This window comes from Cavia porcellus, unplaced genomic scaffold (assembly GCF_034190915.1).
Source record: "Cavia porcellus strain 051 isolate PalLab524CR breed Dunkin Hartley unplaced genomic scaffold, mCavPor4.1 scaffold_32, whole genome shotgun sequence".
In the NCBI taxonomy this organism is placed as follows: Eukaryota; Metazoa; Chordata; class Mammalia; order Rodentia; family Caviidae; genus Cavia; species Cavia porcellus.
Window position 1 is genome coordinate 40,672,543 of NW_026947515.1, and position 16,478 is coordinate 40,689,020.

The 16,478-nt window shown below is 44.8% G+C and overlaps 1 protein-coding gene across 2 annotated transcripts in view; it reads left to right on the forward strand.

The window, feature by feature from the left end:
* Positions 1-1,879: 1,879 nt before the first annotated feature.
* Dnah9 (dynein axonemal heavy chain 9) overlaps positions 1,880-16,478 on the forward strand; it is a 365,933-nt gene continuing 351,334 nt past the window's right edge. For both annotated transcript variants that reach the window (XM_063242417.1, XM_063242418.1), the window contains exons 1-4: positions 1,880-2,320; positions 10,124-10,320; positions 12,604-12,762; positions 13,724-13,854. In XM_063242417.1, coding sequence (XP_063098487.1) covers positions 1,904-2,320; positions 10,124-10,320; positions 12,604-12,762; positions 13,724-13,854 — 904 coding nt within the window. In that variant the 5' untranslated portion in view covers positions 1,880-1,903. The remainder of the gene's footprint in view (positions 2,321-10,123; positions 10,321-12,603; positions 12,763-13,723; positions 13,855-16,478) is intronic.

The window sequence follows — 16,478 nt, forward strand, 5'->3', positions numbered from 1 at the left end:
ATGATAAACTATGAGATCATAAACGTTTCATGGCTCGTAATAATTTTGGAGTGATTTGTAATACAGCAATAGATCACTAACGCAATATTTTTCTTACATAATTACATAATATAAAGAAACCGTCTATTGTTTCTGTCCAAGGTTGTAGAGATGCCCCCCAGCTCATCTTCTAAAATGCAAAGAAAATGTCTTATGGAGAAAACCAAAAGCAATGCCTGGGATTACAGTGTTCAGGAGCCTTTGCCCTCAGAAAGGCATCTACACATCATCAAGTTTTATTTTAAGATTTGCTGGGTGCAAATGTCCTCAGTTATTCTGTATGCAGAACATGAGCAGGATTGATATACTCGGAGGCCTGGGCCTCGAAAGGAGGAGAATGCTTCCCTGTGTGCATAAAAATAGGAAACTACATGAAATGATGATACATGTAAGACACCTCTGACATTTCTATTTTCCCCTGATGCTGTTTTTGAAATGTCAATTATTAAATTGCTCATAAAAGCTCTTTAAGTGTCCCACTTTTCCCCTTTCTCATAATTAGTCTGCTTATTGTTTAATCTGGAAGTGATAAAACGCTTTATAGACATGGAGATCCATTTTCTAAACTGAACCTTTTTTATCCCATTTCCTCTTGTGTCTCAATTATGAGATCAATCATTTCACCTTCCAGCCACAGGTGTTTTCCTGAGGGGCAGTAGTTAGTCAAGCTGCCTTTGATAGTTGCTCTTCTTTTTCTACTCCTTTGAAGCCTATGATAAACTTTCACCTTGCCAAGAAACTGCAGGCCCTGGGAGGTGACTGAAAACCCGGAAGAGCAGTAAACAGGAAGTCTCTGCAGACCTTTAGGCCTCACATCACGTGTTCATTTCCTTGGCATCCACACCTCCTCACCCTCCATGCATGCAGTGGATCAAACTTATTCATCCAGATCACGGAGAAAGATTCGGCTGATGTGAAATGCTAATTTCTGAGGTCGGACAGGGTTTCTTCATTATTATCAGTTTTTGAAAACAAGTCTAGACGGAGGACAGGATGAGGATGTTCTGAGCACCCTGCATATTTATAAGAGCTTGGCTAAACTTTAGAAGAATTTATAGGGAGGACGCCCCTGGCAATCAAACGGATCTCATGATTATTATTATTTTATTTTTTTTGGCACATGAAGCACACACCTAAGACATGGGCAAAAGCGAAGCACTGAAAAAAATTTTTATATAATTGACATTAAAATTATGAGATCAAGCTGTTCCATACAACTAGTTACATATGCCTATTTACGTTTAAGTAAAATTTAAAATTCAACTCCTCTGCAACACCAGCACTTTTATGTCCGTAACACCCAACCCTGATTGGCCCAAATCAAAAACAGTTTCCTCATGCACAGAGATTCTATTGGGCGGTACTGTTCTGAAGTAAAATCCTTCGGTCTTCATCGTGGAAAAAAATTTAAAACATCATTGAATTTTCGTACATTTATTTTATGCTTTGGTGTCTTGTTTAAATTTGTAGATTACACATTTAGAATAGATGTGAGAGAATCATACAATGTACAGTGTCTGGAGACCTCTGATGAATGTAACTTGACCTTGGCCAAAAGGATCCTTAACATATGTTTGACCCCCTCTTCTCTCCACGCGCCCCACTAATAAATGAACTATTGCCGGCTACAGTCGCCCCAAAGGACTACAATCCACCAAACCAACCCCTAAACAGGAGCCTCCGCTGGTTTCCTAGCAACAATGACGCGACCCCGCCCCTTCCCGTTGTCTCCCCCCGCCTACCTTATTTGCCTGAAAAGGGGCGGGGTCAGGAGTCTTTGGTCCAATAGGAAGGAAGCAGAGGAGGGACGTTCCGGCGGCGTCCCCGTTGCTAGGGAAACCAATACAGCCAGAGGCCGCGCGCGATGCCGAACGCTGAGGCTCTGTCCCTGCAGACCGCGGAGAACGCGGACGAGGAACTCGGCGCAGACCCGAGACTGCGTCTCCTGGGGGCCTACGTCGCTCAGAGCCTGCGGCCGGCCGCGGGGGCTTGGGAGCGCTGCACGGCCAGCGCCGAGGCTGAGCATCTACTCCAGGCCTTTCTGGGCCGCGATGCCGCAGAGGGGCCGCGGCCGTTGCTGGTGGTGCGGCCCGGACCCGGGGGCCTGGCGATGCAACAGGGGATGGACGCGGGACCCGAGTCTGGGCCGGCTCGCTCAAAAGGGCTTTTTTTCCTGCGCACCAGGCCCGAGCCTCCAGGACCCACCAGCCTGCGCGGGGCAGTGCTCTGCGGGGACCTGCCCGCCGCGCCTCTGGAGCACCTGGCCGCGCTCTTCTCCGAGGTGAGGGAGGGCAGAGGGCCCCTCGCTAGCTGAAAATGGGGTGGGAGGGGAGGAGCCTGGGGCGGGGGCGGGGCCAGACGGGGCGGGCCGAGGCTGCTGGGGCGGGCCAAGGGGCGGAGCGAAGACCTGGCGCCGAATTCCGGAGTAGGGTGAAAATTGGACGGGGTTAGGGCACAGCCAGAATGCGAATGGAAGGTCGGACGTGAATGTAAACCAAAGCTATCTGAGGTGGAGACGGGGTGATGAGCCAGAAGATGGGGAGGGGAGGAAGTCTGGGAGGAGGCCAGGCCAGAATGAGAAGGAGAAAGGACTAAGATTTGGGTCGTTCCAGGTCCGGCTTCTAGGGTGCTTGTATCTTTTCTTCCTCCTAAACCAGTATTTAGAAATCCCTCTTTTGAGTTGGGAAGGTGTGAGGACCAGGACAGGTGCACGTGAAAGTATCTGTACCGGCCCAGGGACGCTTAAAAGCAAGTGTTTCCTGAATCAAAAGGAGGTGACAGTGTTAACTTCTTGCAGAGGCGTGCGGGTGGAGGTGATTTGGTTTCGATTTTCATGTTTCATTCATAGCATTGCATTTCACCAAAGGTCAGCTTTGTGCCCAGGGAACTTGGGCATCCTTTTGGAAATGCCCAACAGGCACTCGCGGCGTTTGTCAGAAGTTCAGGAAGAAAGGTCCTGTTAATGGTTATGGACCACCTTGGTGGCACCATAGCAAAAGCTTTGGGAGGTGGGAGACTCCAAGGCGCCACTTACACCTACTGGGCTGAGAGCAAACTTCTTTGCCAGTGGGGCACATGTGAAGGCTCGTGCCCTGGGGTCTGCAGACTGTGAACTAAGTATATAGAGAGTACTGATTATGAGATGTTTCACAGATAGTGACTTTTGGGGAACACCAAAGTAGTAACAGGCAAATTCCCTTCCTTAAATAGCTTAAAGAGTCAACACATGCAAGTAATCCCATATTCAAAACATTTATTTAAGACTTCTATGGGGTGGGGTAGAGCATGCCCCAAGTTGGACCCCATGCAAGAGCCAAGTCCTGGATCTTCCCTACAATATCAAGTTTTGGTCTTTTAATTACTTTATCAGGAAGCTGTGGGAAGAAGAAGTTCTAAGGAAGGGAGCTAGACGGATAAAAGTACTCTCAGGGATCTCTGAGAAGTTAGCCTTATCTGTGTGTAGGGAAGTATTTCGATAGTTTAACAATTGTCATGGTCTTTGTACCATGCACCATGTGAACACCACCCAGAAGTCTAAAATTGGGTCAGCTCCCCAGATGAAGGATGGCAGAAGATGTTATTGGGTTCAGAGATGAAATTTGCGTGTTTCCTGAGAAACACACTTGGACTTAACTGTTGAACTGGCTCCTGAACCAGGAGAATGCTCTAGTTAAACAGAGAACAAGGTGACCTTCAAGGTGTGTGGGCAGGATGAATGCAGCTTTAGAGACAAGTCACTGCCTAGTGCGTATGGGAGACAGTGGGCCCATCTCCATACTGTGCTATGGTTACAAGAAAAAATGTAGTATAACAACAAATAGTACTTTTAGAATAATTCAGTCTCTCAAATGTGCAATCATTTTTTTTTTGCTTCTTTGAAAAAGATTTGTAAATAAACTGAATATTCCTCAATCTGAGACTAGGTGGATAAATCATAGCCCATCTATACAAAGAAATTCTGAGGATTCATTTAAAAGAATGATGAATGTGGAACACTCCTTAATGTAACTTTTTATTTCAGCAAAAGAAAACACAAAACATAAAAATTCATCTTCTGAACGATTTCCAAGTATAATAGAATATTATCAAACACAAATACTTTATTGTATGGCAGATGCATAGTGTCCCTGTCCAGCATTACTGAAACCACAACCACCAGACAACTTCCCACTTGCCCCCAGGCAAACACTATCCTTGGCTATCTCTATGAACGTGGCTACTCTGTATACCTCACATAAGTGCTGTATGTGACTTTTTATTTCTGGCTTATTTCATTTATTCAAATGTCCTCAATTTTATCCCTGCGGACGCACATGACTTGGTAAATAAAGCAAGGAGATAGGGAAACTTAGGCAAATAGGGCAAAGATCTTGAATAGTTAAGTAAACTAAAAGTCAGGGCTTAAGTGAATTAATATACCAGAGGGCCCTGAATAATTAACTTAAGAAAACTGATTATCAGGGTCTCATGCAATGCAAGGTACAAATAACAGGTCCCTAAATAAGTGGGAGAAGCCTTGAAAATGCAAATGAAGCAGCTTGCACTTTGGACATCAGAAACTTAGCCACAACCAGAAGCATGCTCGCCTACACCAGGGATGGTGAACCTTTTAGAGCCTTCAGTGATAAAAAAAAAAAAAAATACAGCTGGCTGCAACACATGTCTCATAAGTTTGCAAGCACTGATCTATGCAAAGACTGCATAAAAAGTTTCTGGACTTAAACCTCTATGGTGTCTACCCTGCAGAACCCTATCCCAACCAATGGGGAACTTGTCTGCTTTTAGTCTAATAAACACACGTTTGGCTATTCCCCACCACTTGCTGGTTGCTGTTTAGCTGACGTTAATCTTTGTTGCACAAAGCCAAGAATCCAAGAGCTGCATGGAGCTGGTTACATCAGTGTATTAGCTTTCTGATAGGTGGACACAATACCCAACACTCACAGTTTAAGTGAGAGGTTTAATGTGGCTCGTGGTTGGAGGATTCAGCCCCTCGTATGCTGACTACAAAGCAGAAACAGCATGGTGGCAGGGCCTGACAGAGTTAAAGCTGCTTGCCACATGGCAGCTGGGAAGCAGAGAGACAAGGGAAGGGTTGAGGACAAGTGTACAAACTTCCGGATCATGCCCCCGGTGACCTGCCTCTTCCTCCTGGGACCCAACCCCTAAAAAACTATGCTCTGAGTGCACCGGTGGGTCAATCCACTGATGAGTGCCCCCATGTTACAGTCACCTTCCCAGAGCTCCACCCCTGAACAGAAGACATTTAAGGGACCTTCTCTACCTAAATGATGACTGTCGTGATGTTTTTCCTTTTTTAAAAAACTGAGTAAGATTCTAATCACATTTTCATTATCTCTTCCTCTTGGATATCTTGGTTGTTTCCATCTTGTAGCTATTGTGAATGATCCTATTTCATGGAAAACAATTTTTAAACAAGTACAGAACTATATGTATGGTATGTTCCATTTATACTAGAAAGGTAAAGGGGAGAGGAGGAGAGGACAGAAGGGATACTCTAACAACTAATCCAATCTGGGGGAATTGAGTGTTTGAGATACAGGGATAGGTACAAGTTTTGTCTTTTTGCTTCAAAAATTTTAGTGTACTTTAATAATGTTGTCCCATGTAAATGTACTATTTAAAATTTAAATAAAAATAATGCATTTAAAAAACCCCTCAAGGCCAGGCATGGCGGCACACGCCTGTAATCCCAGCAGGGTGGCTGAGGAAGGTTGATTGCTGTGAGTTCGAGTCCAGCCTGGGTTACAAAGTGAGTTTAAGGCCAGCCTGAACTGCATAGTGAAGCCCTGTGTCAAAAAGATATAAAAAACAAACAAAGGAGACAAGGAGAAATAAGCATTATCTTTGTCCCCTTACACTAGTATAGAAAAATATGCACCCAAAACTGTTCAAAGGAAAATCTCACAGACTTTAGTAATTGGTTTTCCCCATTCTTTTCTCCTCCTCCTCCCAACCACTGTATTCTTGCTGCCAGATTACTTTTACTAGTGTTCTGAGCTCTGGCTGCTGTTTTCGATTTTTCTGTTTTGAACAGAAGTGAAAGATTCAGAGTCTGACAGATCTCTGCTCAAACCCTGGCTCTGTCACACTGAACAGCGTAATGTGAGCTGGTAAGCATACTCTTCCAGGTCCCCACGGTCTCCCAGAGTTGTTGTGAAGTGTAGCTGTGTATATTAACACACCTAGAGCAGAGTGTTACATTGTAAGTGCTTCACACAGCATGAAAGTCATCGTCACCATGAATCCCATTTATACTCCTCTTCTCTGATGGTTCCTTGATACTCGGCTGTAGCCTCGCCTGATCTTCCCTGAGGAACTCCACTGTACCCCTCATTCCCCTTTGCCTGTGAGCTTGGAGGAAGGATGGGTATCATCCTCATCTTGCTGCTTCTCCATTCAGGTCGAGTATGAATTATTTATCCTCTGATGGGGTCGCTCACCCTCATTCCTACATCGTGTGCTGATTTCAAAACCCTCTTTCTCCATGATTTTGACCCCTAGGACTTTGGCCAGCTTCTATTTTAACGTGTGGTTATTTCGATAGACATAATGAGTTGGCCTCTGGGTTCCCCAAATCTTTCTCCTCCAGGAATCCTGTCTCTTCTATTTTAAGCATCCCTCTCCTGTACTCTTCTAGTCCTGCATCACTGAGAACCCCCGTGATCCAATTTGATGCCCTTCTGCCTGTGACCACTGCTCCTCCCTTCCCAAATTTCTTCCTCTCATACCTTAGCAGCGACAATCCCGTGACCCCGTTGGCAGCTCCAGTCCCCTGGGCTTGCTGCCTCCGCCCTGTTCCCCACCCACGCCTGTGTCTGATCCCCTACTCAGCATGGGTATTACACTGTGTCATCCCTGCCATGCCCTTGCGGTAACTCCTGACTTGCTTTTACTTTACTATGGCCGCTCAATTGGCAACTCCATGTCCTGGTTAAGTCCTCCTCCCCACTCTGCATTAGCACCGTGAAACTGAACGGCATTCGGAAAAAGCCAATTGGTTTCACTTAAATTTTGGACCTTGAGTCTCTAGTAGGCCTTTTATTTTTCCAATTGCTTTCTTTCCAATTATTTTCTTAGTATTTTAGGTTACATTTCACATTCTTTTTTTCTGTATCTTCAAATGTCCAGAACTTTCACTTTCAACCTTACTCTGTGATGGTCTTACTTCTTCCTTTGAAAAGCAAAGACAATGCAAATAATAGAACAGAATTTCCACAAAATGTTATTTCTACCCCATTTGCCAAAACCCACACTGACAAGCATCCCTCTCACCGTTACAGTCATGCTGCCTTTCTTATGTAATGCCAACCCTCTGCCTAATACTGCCATTTTTGCCCTGAACCCCACTGTACCAACTTCCCCATCTCTCCTCTATTATAATTTCCCTTTCTACTAGATAATCCTCATAGCTGTCACCCTATTTCCAGGATACAATTTAAGGAATGTATGTCCTTTTTGCTATAACCTGGCATCTCATATCCAATCCTAAGGCTTCCATTCGTACCCTGCTCAGAAGATAAATGAGAAAACTCTGCAGTGTTTCTACATGGTCTCCACTTGATCAGTGCCTCCTCCTCTTCCCAGCTTCTGAACATCACAGAGCCCGAGTGCTGGTTATATATCTCTGTATATATTTTCCTTGAAGGCTCTCATTCAATTTCAAGATTTTAGAAGCCCTCTGTATTTGACATTGCTAAAGTCTTCCTCTAAACTCCTCCCCAAGCAGATCCAACTCCCTTCTCCATGCTTCCAGCCTGAAGTCCATTACAGATACCAAATTGTATCATATCCAAATGATAGAAGAGCTCGTAACATTTATATAGGATCAGATCGTATCTGGTACTGGAGGTATGTCTCAGTCGCCTAGGCCTGGTTTCAATCCCCAGCATAGAGAGAGACAGAGACAGAGACAGAGAGACTGATGCAGAGACAGATAGAGACAGAGACAGAAAGAGTTGAGTTACATGCCTTCCATCCTTATGCACCAAGCCGCTGTCTTCTGTACAGCACCAATAACTCCTCACTAGACTTGATTCCCACTTTTGCCCCCTGTAATCCATTCTCATCACATTAGCTTGAATAATCCTACTGCAAGGCATTAGGCCACGTCATTCCTTTGCTCAGACCCCTTCAATGATGTTCTTCCCTTTGAGAGTAAAAATCAGAATCCTACAAGCAAGACTGCCAGTGATTTGACACTCAACTCCACTCTCTCTGGCCTCAACACCACTCCTTGAGCACAGCAGTCATGTGCCACCTTCAGGGCTTTGGCACTGCTGTGCCAATATACATCCCCCAAGGATCTGCAAAGCGATCTCCCTACTGTGCTGGAGTTTCCAAGTGTTTTCCTCATAGCAACACCTGCACTGCCCTGCATCGCTGCACCCTATACCCTTGGTCCCCCTCCGGTGTTTTATCTTTGTTCACAGAACTTACTGTTTATTGATTGCTTCTTTCCAAGAGCATGGACTTTTTGAGGCAGAAATAACTTTCCTCTTAGCACCTAGAGCAGCTCATAGTAAACACTTAGGACTTAGAAAAGTAAATACATGAATCAAATTTTGTCGCATGGAGTTTTCACGTTTCCTATTTTTGTCACTTCAAGCCCTCAAAGTTCCAACCCAAGTCTGCAGACTTCCATAAACCTCTGTGGAGTGCTGTGTGTACAGCTGTGGCTCTGAAGAACACTCACATACAGTTGCTGCCTTTGAGATCCTAGGAAAGTTCCTTTTTTCCTCTTTCCCCATTAGACCTTCTGCCTTAAAAACATCTTTTCTTACTGTGAATGTGATAAAATTTAGGTTGCAATCTTTGTTTTGTTTTAGTTTTAGTTTTGATTTTTTCATTTTCGAATTCTCTGTCTACATAAGTTCTCAGTGAATGTTTCCAGAAATATCAGGGAAAGAAAACAGACATAATTTAATATATGGGGTCTAGGTTTGCTATTTCACACCTTCCAAGTCTTATTGGTCATCTATAGAATTGGTCAGCTATATGGATCTATGTCTCCCTTTCATTATGTCCGTGGTGGGGCCCTCGTCATCTTACCTGACCCTCAGATTGCCTGTCTTGCTGTTATTCCTATTGCAATAGAAGTACGGTTTTAATAGAGGTGCCTGGTGAGTTTTGCTGACAGCTTTTTAAGTTGCTAGTGACAGTTTAAACTGGCTCTGAAAGTTCAGGAACAGCTTGATTTAAAGAGCCACAAGGACTTGGTCTTTGTCCTCTGTACATTCTTTCCTTCGTACATGGACTTTAGCCTAAGGCTCCGTGTAAGGACAAGATGACCTCCCAAGCTCCAGACCAGCACCACAGAGAAGACATCCCTTCCTTGAAGTGTTCAGATAAGAGACTTTGGCCTGACTCTCATTGGCTCAGATTTGGTTCCATACCTATCTCAGGATTTGGGATTGGGTCCCAAAAGAAGAGGAGCTATGTTCAGTGGTCAAAATTAGCCAATGTTCACTCCAAAGATGGAAGGACAGGGAGAAGAAAAATAATTGAGATGTGGTGTGTACATATACCAACTTTCTACAATGAATATACTCATTATGTATTGCAAACATGCACTGATAAGACACTGTTGATGAGGGAAGGATTTCTGCCCTGGGTTAATGATGACGGCTGAACACAAAACAACCAACATAGGGTAAATGAGATGCACTGTAGAGTATGACTCACATATATATCCAACCAAAAGGGGAAGACACTGTACTATGCAGGTTCGTATTGGGGTTGCACTTGAGAACAGAGTGAATCCTCAGGGATTGTGGGAGGCAACTTCATAGTGACAAGGGGTATCCTGGCAGAGAAGTCTGGCTGAAGCTCAGGGACCAGGACGAACTGTGTGCTCTTCCTCCTCAATAATAAGTGCAGACCAGGGAGGAATCCTTATAGTTAGGCTATTCAAGGCCTTCTGTGTTTTATCAGGTGTCAAAGCCTGATAGTAGAGTAACTCTTGGAAAGATATGTATAACTTCACAGACTTTTTTCCAAGATAGTCTTTGTGTAAGGTCTCAGGATAGAATGTATGCCTCTTGTCCCTGTGTCCCTGTTACAGGTCGTTATACCTGTCCTGGCCAATGAGAAGAACCACTCAGACTGGCCCCACATGGTATGCCAAGATGTCAGGAGGCATGCCCATACCCTCCAGAGTGACCTGTTCGTTATCCTGGAACAACTGAAGGGGAGAACATTCCTGCCTCTGCCAGTAGGCTCCGAAAAAGTGGAGTTTGTGGATTCCGAAAGCGAGACTGCGTGAGTACAGCCAGCCTGGCCATATGGGCCTCTGAGATATGAGACGGGCTGGTTTATCTGAATGTTTACCTTGAATGACTTTTCTGTTCCTGACACTGCACAACTTCTCCCTCCACACACAAGCCCACTGTCGCCTCTGTTTGCCAGCTTCCTCTGAGTGTATGTTTGCACTGATTACTGATCCCCAGCCCTGGTCCCTCAGCCTGAAGTCTTTTAAAACTATCCCAGCAGTGTGGCCTTCTTTCCGTTCAGATTCGTTTCCAGGCTGAGAGCAGCCACACTGATTTCAGTGTTGTGTTTTCCAGAATAGCAGCTCCTTGTTGGCAAAGACCCAGGTCCAGCCTGAGAGCCTGCATCCTCCGTACTCAGTCCTTAGCATCGTAGCACTAACTGATGCGTCCTGTTATGATTTCAGCCTTCCCCACCCTCCGTTCCACCATCAGTACCCAATTACTATTCCAGCTGGGAGTCGTCAGTGCTTCTGCTCTCTAAGGTTCTTTCTTCAAAGCATGCTATGTGTATAAGTAATATAATTTGATATATTTTTGTCCAGCATGGCAATGTCTCTGTGGCAACCAGTGGTCGTCTTCCTCCATGAGCTTGGTTTGCAGTGTTGCCAGGATTCCTCCATGTATAACTGCCCCTGTTCATTCAGGAGCCACGGTACATCTGAAGAATAAGTACTGTGTGCAAACAACAATATACTTCATAGTGAGTTTTTCCTATGGAAGTAATTTGCTACTCATATACTTGGAAGCAATTTCCTATTTAACTGAAAAACTTGGCATGATTTAATAAAGACATCCAATTTTCAAAATAAATAAATTTAAAATACCCTTTTTCTGGTCCCTTTATACCTTAATAACAGTCAGTGTATATGTATAATCCTTGTTGAGTCTGTCTCTCTCTCTGTTCAGATTTGATTATTTCCCCAAAGCCTGGAGCATTTTGGGGGAAGCGAGTGTCTCTTCCTTTTAATACTGAATGAATGCATCATTTATCAGCAAATATGAACTTAATTAAATTAAGTGAAAGTGGGTTTCTGCCTTGAAAATGTGAACGACACATTCCCTTTCTTTGTCAATCTGCCCTTGGTGCTTGGCATTTATAAATTTCAGTTAAAATAATGTGAAACGGTAACCAAAATGATTTTTTTAATTTGCATTCCTTTCCAAATATAACCAAGTTATTTAAAACAACATTAAAAAGAGGTATGAGGGAGCTTAAAAATTCCATCCTTCATGGGAAACGCAAAGACAGAATGAAATCACGATGGTGGGATTTGAAAAGCTGATGAGCCTTAGAGGAGGAAGTAGCCTCTTTTCTCTAGCTACAGAGACTAGGACTCAGAGCAGAATGAAGAAATTGCAGGGAGTTCCACACCAAGACAAGCTTTCTCCCTGGGAAAGCTGACCTACCAAGGACTGGGCTGTTTTGTCAGGCGGGGAGCTCACTCTTGTTGGGTGTGTGGTCATCTGAGTATCTCCTGTCCAAGGTATGCTGGCCTGGACAGGAAGACGATAGCATTCTAAGTTTGTCAATATGTCTTCAAAATATTGATGAGCCCTTGAATTTGTATGAAAGAATGTTGGATCTGTACAATTCATGGACTTCATTCAAGAGAGTCTATTACTGAAAAAGAAAAAATAAAACCTAAGGTCTTCTGGAATTTCCTGTTTTTAAAAAAACGTGTGGTGCTTTTGGGGAAGTCACTCAGTGCTATGGTTTGAATATGATTTGCGTTTGTCTATCAAGGATCTGTGTGTTGGAAGCTTAGTCTTTGGTGTGACAATGTTGGGAGATCATAGAACTTTTAAGGGCTTGAGTTTTGTGCACATTAATTTGATCACTGAGGATCCTGCCCTCCAAGGGGCTTAGCATGGATCTTACGTAGCATTGGTACCCTCCAGAGGGGCCCCCAGAAGGGGCCTCTCCTGAGTCCCAACTTACCATTTGCAAGGCTGAAAAATCCCTGTATCGCTGTAACCCTGAACCATAAAAGAGCAAGATTGGCCCTTCTCTGCTCTTTGGCTTTCTGTCTTATCATGTGATCCTTTTCATATTCATGCCCAAAATGCCATCTATCATGAGGCCCTCACCAGATGTCAAACAAATGGGGTTTTTCTGTCTCAGTTTTCCAGCCTTTTAAGTCATGAGTTATAATAAATTTCTTTTCTTTATAAGCTACCCAGCCTCAGGAATTTTCTTATAGAAATGGAAAACTAATACATTCAGACTTAAATTATTTCTGTATGTTCCTGATTTTTTTTTTTTCTTTCATAGCTTGGATTCCGTAGATAAGTCAATCGTGTATGCCATTGAGTCTGCAGTGATCAAGTGGACCCACCAAGTCCAGGTGGTGCTTAAAAGAGAGTCTTCTCAATCATTTTCACAACTGGAGAATCCCACTCCCAAGGTTGAGCTGGAGTTCTGGAAGAAAAGGTGGGTAGGAAGGTACATGGCTGAATTCTGGGGAGATGATGCCTTACAGAGGATAAAGCCAGAGCTGTCCTTAGGTAGCTAACCACTGGACCTGGTTCTGCTTTACAGATGTTCCTCCTCCTTCCTACGGAAGACAGCTCAGTGTCATAGGGCCATTACAGTTTTGCTATATACCAAAAGATACGCTCTGTCCTCAGGTTTCTTGAGTTACTGCTGTGTGTACATCTTCTGATATTTCATTAAAGGCTCTTTCAACTAACTGTGAAATTAACCTGCTCTCACATTTTCTCTTCTAAGTTTGACTTCTTGTTTTTTGGGCAGCTGAGTGTGGATGCCCAAACCTTTTTGGAGGTACCGCAAAAGGGGCCTCTTCTGGGTCCCAGCTTATTAACAAGGCTGAAAATCCCTGTATCTCTGTAACCCTGAACCACAGGGTGACCAGCTCCCTATCTTTCGCTCCTATTTATCATTGTCCTGATATAATCTTTATCCAAAAGGAGACAGGTAGATGTTGGAGGCAGGAGTCCCTGTCCTCACCCTGAATCGAATGTGTGGCATCACAGGGCTAGGCCACCCTCAGGGCTCCAGCACTGTTTGCATCACCATGCTGAGTTCCATCTTCTTGCCTGGTTTCTGGCCATTTTGCTAACCTGTGGACAGCAATGCTTCTCTCACCCAGCCCCAGTCTTCCTGCAAGAGCTAATGATCTCCTGTTGCCATGCTGTTGAGCCACCGGGTGGTAACAGCAGTGTGTCCTGGAGCTGTTCCTTTGACCCTGTGTTCCCAACTTAGACTTTTGCTCTCGGTGAACTGGCACAGGGGTCCTGGATATTCAGATCGGAGCACATCTGTGGCGGCACCCGGGGCAGCCCTTCTCGCTGCCTATGTAAGGGTGAGTCAGTGCGTGTGACTTGTGTTTCCTGATGCTCACCTGGATTCGCCCTGCTCTGTGGTATTACAGGTATGAGGATCTGGAATACATTCATAATCAACTGAGAACGATTCAGGTGAGGGGCATGGCTGGGATCCTGGACAAGCTTCAGAGCAGTTACTTCCCAGCTTTCAAAGCCATGTTCAGAGATGTTACAGCAGGTAAGGACCAGCAAACATTTGCCCAACAATGTTCGACGCCAGTTTCTTATTCACAAATCCTTCAGTTCTCTTTGATTGCAGTACCGTCAAGTCTTTGTATAACTTCCAACCTCACACAATCCAGCCTGATGATAGGAGACCAGCTCCAGAAGCAGGGAGCAGCTAAACAAATTGTGCTGTTTGCAGTTTATTCACTCTATGTCCTTGGGGAGATTTGTATAACCTCTTTTAGCTTTAGCAGATACCATGGTTAAAGTTCACACTCCCCACCTACTCTGTGTCCCTGTGTCCTGGTGAGATTAAGCAGGTGGAGGAACTTTATCGGCTGCATCACGGTGCTGTGTGAATGCATGCTGTTATCCCTCACTTCTCAACTTTATGTCCTTCCTCCCTTAGCTCCTTGAGAAAATGCTGTTCCATTTCTAGCTCCATTCTGCACTTTTTGGTCCTGTAGCCAGACAGCGCAACAGTTTGCTGCCCCTGTCAGCACCAGACAGGATCAGTGCTTGTCAAACCTACAAAGCCAGCGAAGTCTGTGATTGGAAGCAGGTAAATGTTTTCAGGGCCTTCTGTCCTCTCATTGGTGCATTTTGTTTCTTCTTTTTCCCATCAAGGTAGTATGGATCAAAATGTACTTTAAAAGTATTTGCGATTTCATATGAGTTAAGCTTAACATAAGCAGTGATTTTCAAACATCTTTGTCTCTCCAGGATTTTCTTTAAATAGAATCTCCTACACTGGGGATGTAGCTCAGTGGGAGGTGTTTGCCTAGCATGCAGGAAGTTCTAGGTTTTCTCCCCAATACCACAAAAATAGCAAATTAATAAATCTCTCATTGAAGTCCAAAATATGAAACTAATCAAGGTCTGTTTGCTCTTTAAAGAGAACAGTATTCTTGTCCAAAGCGCACTGGCTGATTTCTTTCATGCCACCTTCCCCTAAAGCAATACGGTTTGGAAGACACTTAGCTAAAGGAATAACAGTTCAAGTAAAGAGGCTTCTGACATAAGCCTTGCAACAGAACAAAGCTGGCATGCACAGTCTTTGAGGTCTCTCTGGACCCTCAGATCTCATGGCAGAGGCCTCTCTACCAGCATATAAAACTGGAACAAGATGTCTCTTAAGTCTTCAGTTTACCTCTTCATTGAGAGATACTGTAGCAGCCTGTTTAGCTGCCGCGCCTGGCCATAGGTCTGCAGAGGAGGAGCTGGGCAGATCTGGGGTGCCCTCACTGGCCTCTCTGCGTGTCTGGAGGACTCTGGATTTCTGCGCCCAGACTGCTGGAGTTCCCTCAGGCTTCCAGGTGCAGTGAAGGAGAGAGGTGGGTTTGAGGCTTCCACATCAGCCTCCCCATTCCCGGCCTCATTTGGAGACCTGCTGAGCTCCCGATAGGTGGGCTGGCCCAAACTACCAGCCTAGCCCAGCCTGTTTAGCTGCCGCGCCTGGCCATAGGTCTGCAGAGGAGGAGCTGGGCAGATCTGGGGTGCCCTCACTGGCCTCTCTGCGTGTCTGGAGGACTCTGGATATCTGCGCCCAGTCTGCTGGAGTTCCCTCAGGCTTCCAGGTGCAGTGAAGGGGAGAGGTGGGTTTGAGGCTTCCACATCAGCCTCCCCATTCCCGGCTTCATTTGGAGACCTGCTGAGCTCCCGATAGGTGGGCTGGCCCACACTACCAGCCTAGCCCAGCCTGTTTAGCTGCCGCGCCTGGCCATAGGTCTGCAGAGGAGGAGCTGGGCAGATCTGGGGTGCCCTCACCGGCCTCTCTGCGTGTCTGGAGGACTGTGGATATCTCTGCAACCAGGGAGGGTCCACAGGTTCCTGAAGCACTGCGGCCTGTGGTGAGTACCCTAACCCGGCTGCGATTGAAGAACTGTGGAGCTTCCAAGGGGCAGGTGGGCGCACAGTGTCCCTGAGGCCCAGCTTGTCTGGAACTGCAGAGTTCTGAGCAGGCAGAGGAGGGCCACTGGTTCTGTAGGCCTAATGGCTTGGAGTAGCGCGGCGCCAGAGTCCCAGTAGCTCCAAACATAGAAGGGGATTTTCAACAGATCCTGAGGAAGCTTTCAAATAACACTTGAAACACAGAAATATAGGAAAATGACAAAACGAAAGACCAAATTACAACTTCAAACCTCCAGCCCATCTCAAGAAACCCTAGGAGCGATGTATATAGAAGAAAATATATCCCATTCACCTCATATATCGGACACAATAGCCACTGAAATTGACAAGCAACTCCAGGAAGCTTTAAAGAAATTCAAACTCGAAATAATCGCCCAGATAAAAGAAGAAATGATAAAAGAAATGAAAGAGATTCTAAATATATCTAAAGAAAACACAGATAAAAAATTGGAGGAACTAAACAAAAAGATAGAATCCCTAGACGAGCAATATAAGAAACAAACAGAATACATAATGCAGATGCACAGAGATATACAGGAAATAAAAAACTCCATGGAAAGTTGTAAAAACCGCCTTAATGAAAGTGAAGATAGAATTTCAGACCTTGAAGACAGGATTGCAGCTAGTGAACAGGAAAGGAAAGATCTTTTGAAAATAACAAGGAACCAGGAAACAACAATTCAACAACTGCAAGACGATGCAAAGAAGAATAACATAAGAATGATA